Source organism: Callorhinus ursinus, unplaced genomic scaffold, assembly GCF_003265705.2.
Source record: "Callorhinus ursinus isolate GAN/ISIS: 27379988/994484 unplaced genomic scaffold, GSC_fseal_2.0 scaffold29, whole genome shotgun sequence".
Lineage (NCBI taxonomy): Eukaryota > Metazoa > Chordata > Mammalia > Carnivora > Otariidae > Callorhinus > Callorhinus ursinus.
This window is the reverse complement of record NW_027397091.1, coordinates 5,858,919-5,880,243: the sequence shown is the minus strand read 5'-3', so window position 1 is coordinate 5,880,243 and position 21,325 is coordinate 5,858,919. Positions and strand designations below refer to the sequence as shown.

Sequence of the window (21,325 nt, the reverse complement as noted above, 5' to 3'; positions counted from 1 at the left end):
ATTAGCGTAGGTCTATTTGAAGCAAAAATGCTTGCTATACCTCAACTTCTACTTGCTTTGCTTAAAACCAAAACAATTTGCTATTGTATTTTGAGTTCATTTCAACTATTTATTAATTCAGTGAGTACTGATCAAATACTAAAAGAGATGATATAGTTTCATTTTGGTGATTTAATTGCAACAAAGTGGGGAAGCTTTTGTACAACACACCTCATAAAAATTTAAGAGGAAGGACTGATAAAAAAAGGAACACAGCTTGAAACATCTGCTAATATCATAATCTGCTATATTAATTCAATTGCTTAACAAATCCTCATGAACACCTGCTCTTCACAGAAAAATAAAAATGTGATCAGACTCAAATGTTTTCTCTGGGTTTGGTTTTTTAAAAATGAATTTTGGCCTTCTTTTTCAGCCAGAACAGTTCAATCTAATCTGTAGTCTGTTACCTAAGGCATCAATTTATTCTTTTTCATGCTAATTTTACTCATTGCCTTCCTTCTCAAAGGTGTAAGTAATTAAAAAAACCAAACAAACTCTGTTTGGGAGACATTAGTCTTCAAACTGACGTTCAGGACCCTTTGGTTTGGAGGAGGCCAGGGTCATCGTGTATTTCTGTGTTAAACATGGTTTATAGCATTATGCATTTTTTTCCAGTGCAAACAACATGATGCACCAAAGCATTTTGCAATGTGTGATTTTTCAATCATAAAAATAAAACCAAACTCCATTGAGAATAGTATTTTCTGCAACAAGATTCAAACTTTTTCTTTGTGGAGCCCAAACATGTGCACATTTGGCCCTTACACTGCACAGAAACCCTGTGATTATTTATAACCAATACATACAGCTTCAGAAACAGAAATTCCAGCATGGAAATGTGGCCAACCTGCCAATGACAGCAGGCCCACAAAGCATCAAAGTCTATCATCCTTTCTGGATTTTCATTTCACACGTCTATGTTTAGTCGACTAACCTATGGTCAGTTTAAGCATTTAGGCATTTGGCCATATTGAAAAATTTTCATTTAATTTTAGATTACTTCCTATGTAAAAATTATGTAAAGTGCATATGAAAACTAAACATTAGCATATGGCAACTTTGTGTAGTTTGTTTAACACCTACTTTAAAAAATAACTTTCTTGATATCAGAGGATTTAGTTAGATTATTAAATATGTACAATATGGATGTATCTTATTCTTAGCATTTTATAACAAATAGAGGCAATATGGAAGTGTCTTTTTCAGATAACTGAAATTGAATTCGTGGGTCAATATAACCAATGCTTGTGCACACTTGAGGAACTAGTCAAAATGAAAGTAGCAGAAAAAATTACGTAATATACTGATTTCTATCTTATTCTATCTTATTTATTCTAAGTACACTTATTAATATAAGAATATTACACTGTAATATACTTATTATATCCTACTAGTAGCCTACTTATTTCCTTTTGTGTTTACTAATCAAAATGTATTAACTAGTTGGCTGAAAGTTAACAACCTCGCTTTTTCAAAGAGTATCTTGGTATGAGACCTCAGGTAAGTCATTTGACCTCAAAATTTTGGTTTGCTTCTTGAAGCATGAAGCAGGAAACCACGGCTTGATGCCATCTGTCAGGTGTCTAGAGATTTCTGTATCAGATGGGAAGATGGACTCCTATGATACTCTCTGAGATCCCTTTCAAATCAGGATCCTAAGCAAATCTGTCATCTGGGAGGAGATACAAAAATCTTTGAAATTTATTTCAAAGTTTAGAGAGAATCACATGTTCTTCACATAAAGGAGATCCATTGTAGCTAAAACTAAACTTGAAAAATTGAAACCCAGGGCCTGGCTACACATCCTTTAAAAGAGCCAAAGAAAGTTTTGCTTAGATAATCAATCCTCTAGTTTTATTTCCATAGTAGTTTCTTAAACATAGTGGTACCCACGTGTTCATTAACCTGACAGATTGATGCATATTTCAGGAATACCTGTATTTTATACCCATGAGAAGCTCTTGTAATTGGCATAGGTCAGTGATTTGGATTTTCTCATGTACTTTCTGTCTTGTGTAATATAAAATGCAAAGTATTCATTCTAGCTTTGTAACCTCTTTGTTCTAAGCAAAGTCATCCAATAAAGATTCCACCAGTTTTCAGTTTTGAAAAAAAAAAAAAATTTGGTTTGCTTCTTTACAAAATGATAATGTACATTTTGAAAGTCACATAATGAATGAAAGCTAATTTCCTTGCAAATCCATACCAGTTGTCATATTGAAATTAAAGAATACTTTCTTAAATTGTACTTTGATTTTACTTGTAGTTATATTATAATTAGAGAAGATACAAAAGAGAGTTTTTGAAAAAATCCTAAAGTCAAACATCAAATGTGAACAACAAAACCAAATTCAAAAACTGATTTTCATCTTTGGATAAAAAAATTATTAAAACTCATAATTACTAGCGAATTGAGGTTTAACCCAGCAATTTCTTAGTCCTACAAAGGAAGATTTCAAAATCATTATCCTTTTGACAATGAAATAACAGTCAACACAATAAAGCACTTTTCTTTAGTATCTTTGCTCACATAAACAGACCCAAAGCAGCAAACAAAATGACTCTCAAGTTCATTTTCTTTCAAGAGTTTTTGGGTTAAGAAATGAAATCTGTGATTTAAAAAAAATCACATCAGGGCCAACATGGAGGCTTATCATCAGTATCATATTAAGTTGTAGAAAAATAAATGAAATTGGTATTTTATTTTATTTATTTAATTTTTTAAAAGATTATATTTATTTATTTGAGAGAGAGAGAGAGAGCGAGAGAGGCATAAGCAAAGCGAGAGGCAGAGGGAGAAGCAGACTCCCTGCTGAGCAGGGAGCCCAATGCGGGACTCGACCTCAGGACCCTGGGATCATGACCTGAACTGAAGGAAGACGCTAAACCGACTGAGCCACGCAGGCGCCCCTGAAATTGGTATTCTAAATGTACCTGAAATTTGTGTGCCTGCTGTGATTATGAAATTCATATCTAGTATATCTGTAAGATGGCATTAAATAAATTTGCAAATGCTAAGAGATATCATCTTAATTTCCATTAGAATCAAAATAGGTTCTGCCAGGGTTATAGAGGGTTACAATAATGTGTCACAAATTTCTCTCTTTGTATCCTCTAGTGCCTTCAGGTGGTCAGAGTATGATGGATAGAGGTGTTATACGCAGGCTGAGGCATGGACCGTCCACAGTGTGGCGTGAAAAGTGGAGGGAGGGGCAAAGTTTAGGCTCTGAAGTGCCTCACTGGTTTCACAAAAGCTATTTGTTTCCTTTGTGTCATGGGCTGTTTTTAGAGGTCTTGTTGGATTTGTTATAACACTGTGTTAGTTATTTTTGGTGAAGTTCAGATTTCAAGTTGCCCCGGTGAAATCTGCAAGGAGTTACTCCCTGCATCACGCTAAGAAGAAATACCATGTCCGTGGTGCTGGGGACGGAAGGGTGTCAGGGGGCTGGGCCCAACAATGGCAACACACACCATTGGGTCGTCCATTTCCTTTGACTGACCTCACCTCTATGGCAGCAATAAGGATGATGCTGACAGCAAAGGCAAAGCCCTTGACCATGAAAATGAATAAAATCCAAAAAATTTCATCTGTAAGTTTCCAACTAAAAACATGTATGATAAAATCAATGGTAATATTTTACTTTTATACTTAATAGATTCTTTTTTTTTTTCATTTAGACGACTGGTTGCAGAATAACACACAATTTATTTTTTCTTAATGATTGGTTAGTTGCACTTTATTTTCCTCCCTGTGTAATATCTAGGCAGTTTACAATAATATCAGTGATAAGACACCAGTTTTCTCAATGAAGATATTTCAGTCCAGGTGAGACATGGTCTTAGTAGTAAAGAGGAAGCTGAAGAGCCAATTCAGGGACGTGATGCCATGTATGATTGAAAACTTCTAGCAAGTAAATCATCATGATCTTATTTTAGCAATTCATTTTTCCAGAATCAAAAACATAAATTTCCTAATAACTTCCAGGCAACTGAAAGCTGTCTTTCTGATATTAATTTTAGACTAATAATTTTTTCTAGAAACACTGATTTTTTTTTACATATAAAAGGCCAAATTTTATATTTTATATTTTCCCAAGTGGAAAAATTCATCAATAGTGTAAACTAGAATAAAATAAGGGTCTAATGGATTAAATATTCTCTTTAGTTTTAGAGATTTAGAAAAAGCTGTGGGTCATTTTACAGAACTTCTAGAAACAGAGACAAAAAGGCAAACTTTACATGTTCCTTTTTTTGAGAGAGAGAGAGAATCTCAAGCAGGCTCCATACCCAGCATGGAGCCCAACATGGAGCTCGATTCCACAACCCTGAGATCATGACCTGAGCCAAAATCAAGAGTTGGACGCTTAACTGACTGAGCCACCCAGGTGCCCCCAAAAAGGCAACCTTTAAGATAGGGAATTTCTTGTATGAGAAATATGCATTCAGTCATTGGGTAAATTTAAGAGAAAACAAATGATTAGACATTTAAAAAATATGTTATATGCATACATACACATAACAACAACAACAACAAAATCACATGCGGAAGTCTAATTGAACCACTAGTGATTTAAGACAGAAAGGAAAGCAGGCATACAAATGTGGGAAACAGACCTAAACAATCCTTGATGTCGATACTTACCAGGGGGTTACCCATTCACAATTAGAAACCACAACTTCCCTATAGTGTGGGGCAAAGTGGACTGACCTTTTTTGGCAAGGCTATTGTTGGGTTCATACTTCTCAATCAGTACTTGGACTTGTTCTTGTTTTAAAGGTGGGTAAAGTATTTCATTTAGCCGGGGATCTCGCTGCTTAAGGTTGATAAAGTCCATCATCTGATCGACGGTAAGGTATGGTTTGCTTTTGGCACCACTAAAACCAATTAAAAACCAGAAATTAGAATATTTGTCCACCAAGTCTCATCCATATATTTGCATTTAACTATAGAGAAACAATATTGCCCTACCTGGTAATTGCGTGCTAGACATCTGGACATTCCTATCTTACCCTGAAAACATGTGTTGCCCTATCACAGTTGCTGCATTCTATGGGATGCAAATATCTTTTGCAATCCCTGCCACTAAATCCCAATGCCCTTGAAGTATACCAGATGCATAAGAGAATCTACAGTAGGGAAACTTCGCATTTTGTGTGTAAAGATGCACCACTCTCAACTGAACATAGACGTATAGGTTGTTTTTTAGTATATGTGCTGCCGAAGCGAGCACAGATGTATAGGTTGTTTTTTATTATGACACTAACCTTCTGGTTTAGTCATCAAATTCCCACATCCCACTTACTCATTTAGAGATGTATTTATTACTCATTACTAAAAAAAAGTAAACAACCTGGGTACATTTTTCTTTTCATTAAAGTTTATGCTTCAGCAAAAATCTGTAAGTCTTCAACATAGCGTGATCCAAGCTTCCCATTTCAAGCCTGACAACCCAAAGACAAGTTCAATGGTACAATTACTGCTGATGCTCAAAACATTGTTGATAGCAATGAGCATCACAAAGTGGGTATATCCAGTGTCATTCTTAGCACTGTTGACCTGTCTTCCACATAAAAAAAATCCTTCTTTTGTTGATAAATTTTGGATTGATTTTCTGTTATCATGTAGATTTCAGTGAACTAGGAAAGGTGAATTGCTACAGCCCTGCATTTGCCCTGGTGTTTTGGTTTGTTTCTTTTCTTTTTCTCATTCTTTTTTTCAAAGGAATGTCTATATATTTTCTAAAATAAAAGCAAATGACTTTCAGCTGGGAGGGTTCTTAGCAATCCAGAGTTTTCATTTCACTAATGCGTGTCCGAGACATAACCTGACTTGGTCCCCTGGTCAGAGTTCTTCCTGCATCATGAGTCTACCTCCACGGAGCCAAGATGCTCTATTCTAGCCATAATCTTCAAACCACACAGAGCCCCCAGGGGATACTAAAACACCAACACCCAGCAACAAATCATAGCAAACATCCACTCATTAAAAGCAGTGGTTGCACCTCACGGGTAGGAATGTTGATTGTCTCCAACAAATGACACAGAAGCATTGTTGTCATTCACAGTGCCCAAAGAGTTCTGTCTCCCTCTATTGCTCAAAATCCTGCCAGAGCCACCCCGAGCACCCCTGCAAGCTGAAAAAGAGTGGGTTAAAATGCTGTGTTGTTCTCTTACAATTCGGAAAAGATGTTATCAATTTCAGGTCGAGGGCAAAGGTTGTTCAGGAAAACTCTGTACACTTCTGGAGTGAAATCTTCTTGAGGTATTGAATCGTTCTGGGAAATAAAGCAACAGGGTCAGTGAAATGTCTTTTTCTTTCCCTAGCTTACAGCCCCCCCCCAAACTCTTTTCATGTTTCTCTCTCCCTTCCTCTTTCTCCAGGAGGTCAGGGTAAACATGCAGAAAACATCTATGAGGACAGCTGTAGAGTTCATTTGGACACTGGCTTTGAGGAATCAAAAGCCGTACTTTCTGTTGCTTTTTCATTATCATTTAAGCTTAAGAGTTTTCTGCGTCTAAAAGGATGTTAAGGCGATTTTTAAAGTATATTTACTAAGTAAGTTAGACCTAGCAAAACCAAGGTCTGTATAGCAGATTTCTTTTAGGCTGTTTTTCTCTTTTTTAGTTTTAATCTTTTTAAACGATCATTATAAAATACACATAAAATAAAAATGACCATTTTAACCATTTTTCAGTGTACAGTGGCATGAAGAATTTTCACATTGTTTATGTGCTATTTAGCAGATGTTTGAATGATTTTTTTTTAAAGAGCAAAGGACCTGGAAATAGACATTTTCAAAATGAAAACATAAATTCCAATTTTGTATCTTTTTTTTTCTCCAAACAATGTTCCTTCCGGTTTAAGTAATCTGATAAATTGTAGAACAGTTTTTGTAAGTAGGACAGCACTAGTCATTATTTCTCACTGATTCCTCTTGGTCTTACTGTTTGGGAAGCAAGTCATTGATATAAAAAGTCATTTCTGTGACTTATTTTTCTGTTTAGTCGGGCTGCCATGGAAACCGGAAGCATGTATTCAAGCCTTTGTTAACAGGAAAGACATTCTCCATGCTGTTTTCCTATTTCAGGTATGTGTTTATATAATTATTTTTATTTTTAAGCCCTTAAACCAAAAAAAAAAAAACCCAGCAAAAAAAAACCCCTTCCTTTTACCATATGCATATGTTTTGAAAGGTACTTTTATAGAAATACCTAAAATTGTTCTCTGAAATTGTACCCTGCCTGCTAACAGATAAGAGAACTTAACTCACCACTTGGCAAACAGCAGGAGTCTCATATTTGTGGAATGAATGAATAAAATAATATTTCTTTTACTAAATCCATTTATACAGCAGGAATAAAGTCTATTTTGCAAAAACAGAATTTTGAGATAACCAAACAACACCTGTAGCACTATACATAGCAAGGTCCATTACATAGCAGTGGTCCAATTTAGGATCATTATACATGGGTCTTACTGAGCTTTTATTTTTTTCTCTCTTCTTGTGTTAGTTTAAAACCTCTTCTTCCTGAACTGGGTTTTGTCTTCCATTCTGAGCTACTGTTACATTTCACTGGTGTGGTATTTCAACACTCAAACTGTATTGTGCTCCCAGTTGTATGTTTGTTTCTTGCTAACACGCAGAACTACGCAAGCTAGGACCTGTGTGTTGCTTGTTAACTTCTAGATCTCCAGTGTGTAACGTACAGTAAGTCCACAATAAATATCTAAGAAATAAATAAATGTAATTTATGAGAAAGGTGGAAGTTGATAGAACAGAATTCCCATAGGATATCAGATTCAACTGAAGTCATTTATATAAGATTCCATACACATAATTTCATAGAACAGTATGCTTTCCTAAAACTCTGTTGATTATTTACCAGCTGTGAATTAGGACTTCTTATTAAAGAGGAAAAATCAATGAGATAATCTAAATAAACACAATATTATTCTCATTGCCAGTTAGATGTTAGCACATAGAAAAGAAACCACTTCAATACAGCTGATTTTCTTTGTCTCATTTTTCTTTGCCCAACTTGACTGATGAGGATATCCTAAAGCCTTTGGGGTCAGTGTAGGAAAATAGGAGAAGAAATATTTTTGGAGACATGAGTTAAAATGAGCATCGTTAAAAGCTGAACTTAAAGTATAAGGGAGGTATTTGTGGAAAATCTATTGACAAGTCCTAATTCCTTACATTTTAACAAGGCTGAAATTCACAAATCTCATTTAAAATTTCTTTTCCTGGATCTCATGATTTGGTGAAGTGGATGGAACAGATTCATTGTATCCTATCTGAGCAGGAGGAAGCCCCCAATCCAACACTCTAAAGATCATACTCAATGTTCAGATACTCTTCTGTAATCCTTCCTGACCACACTAGCTAAAGATGGCACAGTCTTCTTTTGTGTTCAGAATCGGCATTTATATACTTTTATTATAATATCTATCACACAGTTTCCCCCATATTTTTTATATTTCTGATTTTCTACTAGGCTGTGAGGTTTTTTCTTTAAATTTTTTATTGTTATGTTAATCACCATACATTACATCATTCGTTTTTTAAGTTTGTTATTGTTATGTTAATCACCATACATTACATCATTAGTTTTTGATGTAGTGTTCCATGATTCATTATTTGTGCATAACACCCAGTGCTCCACGCAGAACGTGCCCTCTTTAATACCCATCACCAGGCTAACCCATCCCCCCACCCCCCTCCCCTCTAGAACCTTCAGTTTGTTTTTCAGAGTCCATCGTCTCTCATGGTTCTAGACTGTGAGTTTTTGAGTGAAGTGACTATCTCTTCTTTAATTCCTTTGTGTCCCAAACATGCTGCCAGGCATATAATAGTTACCCAATCAACATCTGCTGGTGAACCCAGGACATGGGACCTGACCTTAGGTTTTTTGTCTTGTATTCTAAGACTTGGCTCACCACATCATGCTTCCAATACAAAACAGATCATCTGTGATTATTTGTTGCTATTGTTATCAGAAATTTTTGGAGGGACAATTAAGAAGGGTATTATAGTCTGAATCGGGCCCATTTATTCCAGAAACTACAAAGTATTGGCAAACTTTAAGAATGAATTTGCTTCTGGGCGTCTGGGTGGCTCAGATGGTTAAGCGTCAGCCTTCGGCTCAGGTCATGATCCCAGGGTCCTGGGATCGAGTACTGCATTGGTCTCCTTGCTCAGTGGGGAGTCTGCTTCTCCCTCTCCCTCTGCCTCTCCCCCTGCTTGTTCTCTCTCCGTCTCTCTCACAAATGAATAAATAAAATCTTAAAAAAAAAAACAATAAAAAAATAAAAATGAAGTTGCTTCAATTCCATGCTTGGATACAAAGAATCCCAAAAGGGAAAAGATTCTTTTAAAATTTGATGGTAGTACTGAAGGCATTTGTATTTCCAGATTCCACAGACCTAGTTATGACATATCCACATGCTAAATTAAAAATAAGAAAGAGAAAAAAACCCCACATATATGCAAATGAAAAATACTCAGAGGAAAATATTTAAGATTTACTGAGCACTTACTGTGTGCCACACATGCGGAGTTTATATGTTTTCATTTGATCCCATGTCAACTCTATGTGGTTGTGACCCTTTTCAGATGCAAACATTAGGGACATGGCAGCTTATAAAACTTGTCTAAGGTCCCAAGTGTTTGTGTATGGAGCCGCTATGGTTTTGAATCTATGTTGTTTGATTCCATAACTCACACTATAATCCAACAAACTAAATGTTCACATCAACTTATTCTCAGTATTTTTGTTCTAAATCTGTAAGGCAAAAAATGAGTTGGCCATAGAGTACGTGAAATAATTACAAGTAAATTACTCATAATACACCAAATTCTTAGTGTGGTTTAAAGATAGAATTTTGATATTAGTGGTTTTAGGAGTCACAGTTACATAAATGATTGTATTTCTGATTTATATTCTGGGTGTATGGCATAGGAGAAAGGCAACATACTGTAGTCATCCTGGGAGAAGTTTTTTTACGTTTTATTTATTGTATTCTTCAGTAAAATCTGTGGTACTCTTTTTTAAAAACATTTTATTTATTTATTTATTTATTTATTTGAGAGAGCATAAGCAGGGAGAGAGACAGAGGGGGAGAGAGATAGAATCTCAAGCAGACTCTGTGCTGAGTGCTGGGCCCGATGCAGGGCTTGATCTCACGACCCTGAAATCATGACCTGAGCAGAAACCAAGAGTTGGGTGTTTAAGCAACTGAGCCATCTATGTGCCCTCTATGGTATTCTTTAAATCCAAAATAATCACTGTTTTCCTTGGTATTACATATAAGTTCATAACTATAACAACTTTATTATTTAAAGCAAATACACCTGACCCTTGAACAATGCAGAGGTTTGGGGGTGCTGACCCTCTGCCACACAGTTAAAAATCTAGGTATAACTTTTGATTCCTCAAAAACTTTACTAATAGCCTACTGTTGACTGGGAGCCTTACTGATAACATCAGTAGTCAATTAACACAGATTTTGTATATTATATATATTCTATATGGTATTCTTAGAATAACATAGCCTAGAGAAAAGAAAATGTTATTAAGAAAATCATAAGGAAGAGAAAATACATTTACAGTACTGTACTGTATTTCCTGAAAAAATCCACATATAAGTGGACCTGTGCGATTTAAAAATCTGTGTTGTTCTGGGGACAACTGTCCATGGATTTATTCCTATCTTGTTCATTAAAGTGCCAGTGCTATGCAATGACTATCATACAACTCCAAATGTCACTGAGCTATTTTCAAGTTAATAAGCCTGAAATCAAAAGGAATTTGGTACAAGTAAACTACTTTCAGTTCTCAGAAAATTTGTGGGTAAAATGGTAATTTTCTGAATATGGAAAGGTCTCCGAAGGTCTCCCTGGAAAATATGTTTGGATTATTAATAGAAGGACAGTAATTGCTTTGTCTCTCTTTTTAGATACAGTGCTACTTTTTAACAATTAAGGTAACTTTGGCAAGCAACTGTAATCTCTAAAGGAGTACCCTCTAAAGGAATGTGTTATTCCAGCAGATCGTGTTGGCCAGGATACATCTTCAAGTGCATTAATTATCCCTAACAATGTGCACAAAGATAATGTTTAAAAAATCTCAACAGGATATCCAGTGTTTCTGGTAATGTATCTATTTACAGAACACAATACAATCTAGTCTGAACGACCACTGGCTATGAAATGAGGCTCCCAGATATACAGTGCTATCTACCATTTATGTAACCTTTTCTTCTGTGGAGTGTTTAAAACACCTCTTGTCAGTGTATTCAGAATCTTTTTGCTAATTAGTGGATATTTTCTAGAACCTCTGTTCTGTAGATTTGAAATTACAACAAGGATTTAAAATATAGGCAGTTTAGGGAAACATTTACTTCCTAGCCCTGAAATTATCTTTGGTTTTTAGATCTTTAGAAAGCATCCTAATTCTACAAGTTGTCAGTCCTCCAAGTAAAGTATACTTTACTATGAATAATGATCTATCAAGACTTCATGATGGAGGTTGATTCTGTTTTTTTAAAAATCTCCAATTTGTTTTCAGAAAATTATCATAGCATCTAATTTACTAAAGATATATTTTTTCAATTTAAACATAACTCCTGTTATTTGAATCTTATTTTCTTTTAAGAATGTCTCCAGTTGATATTGGTCTGAAAGCATGAACCTATAATAGACATAGTGGGTTGTAAAAACTCAATTTATATTTACTGACTGAATTGTCAGAATCCAATTGTTTAGCAAACTGCAATTTACAGAGAATTGGTTAATGGATTTGATTTTCTAGTCAGTTTCATCTTCCATTCTTTCTTTCCCTAGCTAGATTTATAATACGTTAAAATTTTTGGTCATTATATTCATAAGATGTTATCCAGTAAAGGTAAAATCAGGAGCAATTGCAGAGGAAAAAAAATTCTTTTCATGTCTTTCTAAATTCATCTCTCAAGCTTCCTTTTTATGCTTAAATTCAGAGGTCTTTTTTGTTACTCAGACCGGTAAATTCTTTCCAGCCTCAGGGCTTTGCACACATTGTTTTCTTTTTCTGGAATGATCCTCTCTTATGCGCAATGGCAGCCCTCTACTCCTTTTGCTCATGGCACCACTCCCTACCCCCCATTTACACTTGTGTTGGTCCACATGTTTAAGGAGAGCCCCCAGAAACTCTGTGGTCCTTGAATCTTGGGACTATATTTTGTTCACTACCCCATTCTCAGTCCTGAGGGCAGGTAGTAAGAGTTCAAGAAATATTTGTTGAGCAAATGATAGGACCTTAACTGGCATATCTGTCCTACCCCAGAGCATCTAAGAAAGAGCAATAATAAGTTTGGTCATTTTATTTTGCTTATGAAAGTGAAGGTTAAATTGTTTGGGGGAGTCTCTCCGGGGCTCTGTCCAGTGTTGGCAGCATCACCAGCCTTTTCCACCTATAACAGGAAACTCAGAGTGGGGGAGCACTCTTTCATTTCTTTCCATTACCTACCAAAGTCCTTAATAAACTTCACTTTCCTGAAAAGTGTTCACAACAAGAATGGGCTGACAAATTTAATAATAACACTCAATACTTTTTCATAACCTAATGATAAGTTTAGCAATGGCTTCTTAACTTCATTCAATGCAACTTGAACATTGCCAGAGTGTTCCAAGAGGCTCAAAGTTTCTCCCTATAGTGTAAGTGTTATCCTTGGGAAAGAGCTTACTTGTTGCTTAGATACTAGGATAAAAATAATTTGCAATAGAGAGACGAGTTCTGCATATAGCCTGAGAAAAATGTTTTATACAACAGACTCTGATCTCCTAGAAACGATGGTAACAAACAATTTTAGAGCCAGTTATATAGAAATGCATTGAAATGAAGGCAAATTAATTTGTGTGGGCAACATATATGGGTGCCTCCAATGTGTTGGGCCTAAAAAAAAAGCATGATACGTGGTTTTCCTCTCATCCACTTTACCACCATATGAGCAAATTAGGGGGTCTCCAAACTGAACCTGCACTCCTCCCAGCAAAACTTTGTGAGCACAGCCCTGCAGAATATGTCAATATAATTATATCTAAACATGTGTTACCATGTTAATTGCATATTAACTTATACCTCTTAAAACCAGACATTTAAAAAGGATGGAATGTGATGAAATGGATATTTCAAATAACTTCCTAACCACAATCCACAATTATTAGCTAACGTCTCCAGGGACATCAACAAAGGATTTGTTATTAAGGAGAAGTTTAAATTCTTAACAATAATACATTTTGGTCAATACCTTTTTATATCAGATGGTTCTTAAAAATCATTATTTACAAAGAACAAGGGTCTTTCTAGATCAACATATTGGGTTTATGGGAATGAAAGAAAATATAATTATGGTGGCCCCATACATTGTAAATATTAACAAGTGAATCCTATGGTCTTCTTAATTTTAAAAAGTGTTTGGGTAATATGGGGGCAAGTTATATTTCAGTATAATTATTCACAGCTATTTAGTAGTGCTAATTTTAGAAAAGCAACATGCTCACCCTTGAAGATGGAAGACTACAAGCCTCTAAAGCAGTTTCAACTCGCTTCCGGTCTGCTGAGAACAAGCGGTATATGCTGTGAAGTGAAATCACAACAGTGAGTTATGGATCACAGGTTTATAGATGACACCAACCGACAGTATCCCATTGAATCAAACCCTTTTGTCATTCCAAATATCCACCGCTCCATGCATCTGCATATAGGTTCTAAAAGGTCTATGTATGTGCTTTTTAAAATGAAGATGTTAATATAAAATCAACATCTTGAGGCAAAGGTGATGACCCAATTAAAAAACATTGTCCTAAATAGCCTCTAAGAGTAAGCCTAAAATACATCCTTGATAACTCGCTCTCCTTGCTGCTACCTATTGCTCTAAAGGTTTACATTATTAATATTATTAAGAAACAAGTAATTACTACTATTATTAATAATAATTTAACATTGCAATGAACAAGAGCCTACGAGTAGCTAGTAGATCAAAGGGTAAAGATTAAGGATGCATTCTAAAAAAGAACATTTATGTGTATCAGCTATACTTCAATAAAAAAGTGGTCAATTTATTGACAAATAGAGTTTAAGTATTATATTAAAAATAGAATTGAATATAAGAATTTGAATTTATGGGTTCTATCAAAACATGACAAAATCTAGCATCCAGAGCCCACCAGTCCCATAAGGAATATGGTAGAGTTGAATTGTCATTGTCTCCTCCAGATGGGGTTTCACTCCAGCTCTTCGGGCTCCTGGCTTGCTTTGTCCCATAAATTCCCTGACTGGTTTCTGTGGACATTTGAGTTTGTAGCCCCTCCTTCAAGGCTAGCATCATCTTGGTAGAAAGTGGCACTGAGGGCGCCCAATTGCCATTCCTCGAACCTATCTGAATCTTAAAGGCCTTTTGGGTTTAACAGTAAGTTTCCCCCACCCCTTCCCCCCTCTTCCTGCTTTGTTGTTTCTTGAAAATGATGCCACAGTAAAATCTTTATGGGGAAACCAGCTGCATTGATGTGAACATGGGGGGGGAGGGAGAACGGGGTTACCATGCATTCTCAGGCTCCCACTTGGGCCAGTGGAGAAACAAAACACAGCCATGGCACAGAGTCAAATCTTTGAGAAAAGAACATGAACACTGACTGGGAAATGCTCCCGTAGCTTACTTTTTGAGAGGAATGCGCCCTTCTGGAGTGACTTGCAGCTTAAGCTTAGTATAGCTGTTGGAGAAGCAGAAAAGAAAGTGTTTAATCTTTAAAAAGCTGTCTATTAAAGAATAAAATATATAGAAAAGGGTTCATGCGTATGTACTAGTAGCTGAATCTCAACAAACTGTCCAGGTCTCTGCAGTCAGCATTCAAATCAAGAAATAGAAACTTCTCCCTTTAGCAGCATCCCAAAAGCCCCTCTCATGCCCCTTTCCAGAGCCAGGCCCACAAAGGGAGCCATTACTCTGACTTCAAACAACATACATTTCTTTTTGGCCGGTTTTGCACTTTATATAAACAGAATCACATCATTTTGTGTCTGGCTTCTTTTGTTCCATATTATGTTTTTGGTATCTATCCTCATTTTTTGCTTATAGCTGTGGATCATTCACTCTCGTTGCAAAGTATTTGATTGTGTCAGTATAACTACTGCATTTATCTCTTCGACTGCTTTTGGACATGTGGATAGAGAGACAGCAACAGAAATTTCAAACGCTGCTGATGGGTGTGTGGATTGGGATTACCACTTTAGGAAACTGCATATGACCTATCAATCCCCCATCTAGATGTATAGGTAGCAGAAAGGCTTATAATGGATTCATCAAAAGGCATGTTCTAGAATGTCCATAGCAGCTATTTGTAGGGAGACACCTGTTGGAAAGGGACATTTGCAATCAATAATGATTTGCCAAATAGAGGTTTACTGGCTATAACATGAGACGTTTCAGATAAGACGTCTTCTTCATCTCTGTGTCCCCTTCCACTAATATCATCTGACACAACAGATGTTCTAGAAACGTCTGTTAGTTGAAGGATGGTAAGATCAAAGTCAGTAAAAAGAAAGAAGAAAGGAAGGGGGTAGGGGGAGGCATTAGAAGTGTCCTCAAGGTGACAAACCAAAGAGGAGATGATCACATGAAAAAAACATTTAAGTGAAGACCTATGGAGTACTAACAGTAAAAGGAATTCACAGAAGAGTAAGAAAGAAATGTAGGCTGGAGTCTTAGGTCTCGAACGATGGGTATGTCTTACAGAAGAAGAGGAAAAAGAGAAATGTAATAAAATAGAGGACTAGTAATGTTTCCACTTGTGGTTTTGATTTCAAGGCTTCCAAACCTCCTGGCCATCCATAGCTTCCAAAGTGAATGCATACAGCTCTCCTTGCTGCTCATCTGGCAAAAATCATTATTTTCCTTGGTCAGATTATTTTTAGAAAGACTGTGTAATTCCAGAGTGATTGGGTAATCCTGTTTTGCTTCTCTTTCCTTCTCCTTTTCACTCTGTGCCTCCCTCCACATCTTTTTCTCTTTTCTTACTAACACTTTCTGTGATGGTCTAAGGGCAGGAATCGGGACATCAGCCTATTGATTTAGGTAGGCAGGGAAGTTATTATAGCATCTATCAGAGATCTAAGACTGGAGAGAAATGAGTACCGTATGTTCTTCTTTCCCTTTGTCAGATTAATAATTGATATGACACAGGCCTATGTAGAAGCAGAGGGCTCTCTGAAATTAATAATTTTTGGTTCTGAGCACAGCTGCTGGGATTTGGACGTGTCTCCTTATAGCGTGTCAAAGACACTGACATTCAGAGGAACTCAGCCTAACATGGATGTGCAGCTCGGAGGAAAAGAGCGATCTGTCTTGGAAGTTTTCCAATTCCAAACAGTGGAGGTATCAGTTCTCTAACAAATCCCAAAGGGAAGTTTATGTTTATCAATGTGCGAAGCCAGTGCAGCATAAACAAAAGACTCACAAAGGAGAAAGGAAACTGACTCAGAAGAAGCAACACCCTTAGTAATAAAATTAGAGCTACTTACGCTTTTTCCAGAAATGCATCTCTTGACATGTTTTGGGCCAGCAGGTTTGTTGCCAAACTGAAAACCTCATTTGTCCATTCCTGAAAGATGTAAATCACACTTGCATTAGCTTAAATACTCTCCAGTCATTAGACACATGTTTTTAGCTAGGCTACCAGGAAGGGCAAATTAGTTCAATTTGTATGCCTAAAGGATTTTTTTTCTTTTTCTTTCTTTCTTTCTTTCTTTCTTTCTTTCTTTCTTTCTTTCTTTCTTTCTCTCTCTCTCTCTCTCTCCTTCCCTCCCTCCTTCCCTCCATTACTTTCTTCCTTCCTTCCTTTCTTCCTTCCCTCCCTCGATCTTTCTTTCTTTCTTTTGTAAAAATGACATAATTAAATTCAAGTCCCCGAGTTACTGCTCCTTTCTAAGGAAATGTTCTTTACACATAAACAAAATTTTGTCTGCTTTTAAAAATCCCTATTTATAGGGACCTGGCAGATTGCCTTTCAGTAACCAAGTATTTTTTACTACTTTCCTAGCATTATAAAGAGATAAAGAGTTATAGAAAAGTTGAAAATTTAGTCAAATATATTTTCAATACACCTGCAGATGTAATCTTGCTTTACTACTCAAGCCAAAGCAGCTATACCAGGGAATCTTTAAATGTTAATTACAGTTTTAGAAGTTCTTGAAACCGTTTGCAGTCACAATGTCACACTCTCCCAATTATGTCAGTCGCTCACTACTCCCCTAATCTTAATCCCTACCTCAAACCACTCACCAGTGATCTCACTTGGCTTCCAAGAAAATGGAAAAGAGCAAATCCACACAGAAAGTTGAAGTTCCATTTTGAGTGATGGTTTTGAACACAAAATTAACATCTTGCCCACCCCCCATTCTTTAAGAGAAGACATGAGAGCTAAGAAACCATGTTTTTTAATTCAACAGCTTTTCCATCTCATTGTATTATTTCTGCTGTTGTTTTGTTGGCCTTCTGTGTTTTGCATCCTGACTTAAGGCACTGATAATATACCATCATGTAACACAGTGACATTTGAGGTAGGACTTGGGGTATAGAGTGCTGAAGGAGGGAAGAGGGAATTCTAAGCAAAGAAAACTGGGAGAAAAACCAGAGGTAAGCACACATAGTAGGACTCAGAGGGAATGGGGAGGAGTCTAATAGGAATTGGAAAAAAGAAGGTGAGTTGCAATGAGAAAAGTAGAGTTGGGGGCAGAGTATGGAGAGCATTTAAGTCTGTTGAGGTATCCGGAGATAACTTAGCAAGAAATGTGAAATTACTGAAGGCCCATTTTTAGGGTGAGAGATGAGGAGAGCTGAGGCCAGATTGTGTGTTAGGGAGATTGCCTGGTGGCCATTTGGAGGATGGAGTTGAAGCTGAGAAACCAAAAAGAAGGAACTCAGTTAAGAAGCTGTCCCAGTTTAGGAGAGAATTTTGGGGGCCTTGACCTCTATACCCTATTGGTGAAGGGCTTGGAAGATCACAGCACAGAGTACTTGTGAGTGAAGCAAAAGAACTGACCAGCACACTATGTATAAGCACAGAAGCATTGGAATAACATTTTAACAGCTTTAAAATAAATTTCCTCAAGTCTGATCATTTTAAACTAAGAGTAACTACTAGCTCTGGTTTTTATAATATGTTTCTGGTATAATAATTTCTTAGCTAAGGGTCAAACTTTAGACATTCCTACCTCGATGGGAACTTTACCACTTTGTATGTTTACTGGGGGTCAATTCCACACCTGAAATAGGTACAGTGAAGGCATTATGAAGAGTTGGGGAAATTTAAACTGGGTCTGACCTTTTAGGTCAAAAGGTAATGTCTCTATTATACCCAGCCCAATAGAAATACCATGTGAGCTACATATATAATTTAAAAATTCCTAGTAGCCACATTAAAAAAGTAGAAGTAAACAGGTGAAACTAATTTTAATATATATATTTTTAGCTAATATTTCATAAACATTACTAATCATGTAATCAACATAAAATTGAGATATTTTGTATTCTTTTTATGTGCCTAGTCTTTAAAGTGAGGTATGGGTTTTACACTTAACAGCCCATCTCAGTTGGCATTGGGAACCTTCCAGGTACTCAGTTAGCCACAGGTAGCTGGTGGCTGTGGCTGTAGCATTTGGTCAGGTCTTCTAGATCCTTAGCTCTTTTTATGGGTCCTTTATCAAACCAGTTGAAGGACAGCATCATCACCACCTTCACCATACAGCCACAGTTAGCTCATTCAGCAAGTCAAGTGTAATTTATTTTCATCACATTGTCAGAATGTGAGCATCTAAATTTCCAAGTGTGGAATTCCTAGAATTCACTGGCTTCCTGCAGCCTTTTGAGATGTTCAAAAGATCTGACCCAGGCTACATCAAAGATTCAGGGACTAATGCAATGATCAAGGGAACTTTAGAAATCACCCAACTGTTGGTTGGGTACTGGTCTCAGTCTATATCACACTGAGCTAAAACAACATGTGTCTTACTTTGGTTTCCCCAGAAGCAGACCCTGAGACAAGGATTTATGAAGAAGGGTTTATTATGAAGGGTTTTCTGGCAACTTTATATGGGACTGAGCAGGATTGGGGGTAGAAGGGTTGAAGGAAGAAGGAAGAAGGCAGATGGTAACTTTGGTTTTCTCCATCCTGATATAGACCACATACCAAAGTTGAGTTTTTGATGAAGAACAAGGGAGCTGGAGTGTGGTAATGCCTGTGTCTGTTATTCTTGGTTAAGGGCTACTGGAGGGGATGGAATCCCCAGGCACTTCCTGGTTTCCTTGGTAGTAGGCAAAGGGGTTTCCAGATCCAGAGGAAGCAGCCAACAAAGAGACAAGGGGGCGCCTGGGTGGCTCAGTTGGTTAAGCAACTGCCTTCGGCTCAGGTCATGATCCTGGAGTCCCGGGATCGAGTCCCGCATCGGGCTCCCTGCTCAGCGGGGAGTCTGCTTCTCCCTCTGACTCTCTTCCCTCTCGTGCTCTCTCTCTCTCAAATAAACAAATATAATCTTAAAAAAAACCAAAAAAACAAAGAGACAAGGGTCCTGGCTGTTGGAAGTGAAAGCATTGTGTATGAAAGTGGAAAAGGACTGGAAGGGACACAGGCAGAGCCCTCTAGAGTTGACCTTAGCAGGATAATATATCTCAGGACTTTTGGGTACATTGTGCAACCAAAGCCTTGAGGGAATGGATTCCCATATGTTCTAGAGCAGTGCTTCTGAATCTTTCATGTACATAGAAACTGCTGGGGGCTGGAGGGCGTGGAGGGTCTTGCTGAAATGCAGATGATGATTCAGGAAGTCTGGAGAGGGGACAGAGAATGTGCATCCCAAGTGAATTCTGCTGAACCATGCTAGGAGCAGCAAGGTTCTAGACTAGACTTGCAGCACTGATGGAAAGTTTGGTAGAAATGAAGGACTTTAAGCTCCACACCAGGTCTTTGGACTCAGAATCCACGTATTTTTCAGGAAACCCTTGTTTTTTTTGTTTTTGTTTTTGTTTTTGTTTTTTGCATATTAACGTTTGTTTGAGCATGCTGCTGGGCCAGGAACAGCATTTTGAGTAGCAAGGTGTGCCAGGGCCTGGTTTAGGAAACATTATTCTAATCTTTGTCTGCTTGAGCCCCAAGTAAATAAAGAACTTATTTTGGTTATTTGTTTGAAAATAACCAAAAGGGTCTCACAGCTGCATTAAGAACAACATGGCTAAAAAACTGTGGCCAGAGCCTCTTAAAGTAGCCTCGGCTCATCCAGAGATTATGGCATATACTTTGCGGCAGGATAGACCAATCCCATCCTGGCAGGATTCTCATACATCCAATGCTCTGCCCTGGTGAGTTTGGCACTGGAAGGACAGCTTCTTATTTCAATCTGGAGGGTTGGTTTTTCTACTTTGATAGACAAGATTCTGATGATTACCACTAAGCTTGGCTCTGCTTCTACTATTTCAACCCTGAAGCTTCTTAAATGACATTTTCTGTTTTATGATCAATCTTTTCGCACACAGGGGATAACAGAGACCTGAACGAGAGAAAACACATCTGAAGGTCAACTTCCATGGAATTTCATCTGGAGTTCAAGGGCACATGTTTGTGCCTTAACATCTGCAAGATCGTTTGGGCAATTCCCTCACCACATGGATGAGGGCGCACTTACTGAGATGCCGGGCTTGACACCATTATAGATCCCAAGTTTTCCTACCAGGTTGAAAAGTCAACACACTTTTATTTCTAAAGCCATTTCAGTTCCACCATTCTTGGCACAGGATTTATGTGTTTGCTTAATACCGCCAACAATTGTTTCACAATTGTCAATTACTCTCAGAGGTATTGAGTGTTTACTCTGCACTGACCTAAGTCCTTTGCATCTGATCACTTCATTAGTTCTTACAACAATTCTCTAGGAATTAGGTACTGTTATTAACCTCATTTTACAGAGGAGGATTCCAAGTTTCAAAGCACTTATAAGATTTATTTATATTCTCAGAGCTGAAAAAATTCACAATTTGGGATTAAATCACTGGTTTCTTGGGCTCCAAACCCTGTACTCTCAGATACTGTGTACTCTGTCATTTTGTTCTAGAAAATTTTAGGGTGGCTAATACAGTTCAACAAGATAAAAAAGATAAGTAAATCCACCTCACTATATTCTGTATAAAACATGGATTCAGCACTTATGAGGGGCTAGTCATTGTTCTAGGTATTTGTTGAATCCTCACAACTCCTCT

The 21,325-nt window shown here is 37.1% G+C and overlaps 1 protein-coding gene across 7 annotated transcripts in view; it reads right to left on the bottom strand.

The window, feature by feature from the left end:
- The window catches only part of PLCB1 (phospholipase C beta 1), a 722,355-nt gene that overhangs the window by 211,987 nt on the left and 489,043 nt on the right, over nucleotides 1-21,325 (bottom strand). For all 7 annotated transcript variants that reach the window (XR_012374115.1, XM_025876536.2, XM_073878364.1 and 4 more), the window contains exons 5-9: nucleotides 16,600-16,679; nucleotides 14,739-14,792; nucleotides 13,584-13,659; nucleotides 6,217-6,317; nucleotides 4,751-4,917 (exon numbers count right to left, since the gene is read on the bottom strand). Coding sequence is in view for 6 of the 7 variants with exons in the window: in XM_025876536.2 (XP_025732321.1) it covers nucleotides 4,751-4,917; nucleotides 6,217-6,317; nucleotides 13,584-13,659; nucleotides 14,739-14,792; nucleotides 16,600-16,679 (478 nt within the window). In the remaining variant the exon portion in view is untranslated. The remainder of the gene's footprint in view (nucleotides 1-4,750; nucleotides 4,918-6,216; nucleotides 6,318-13,583; nucleotides 13,660-14,738; nucleotides 14,793-16,599; nucleotides 16,680-21,325) is intronic.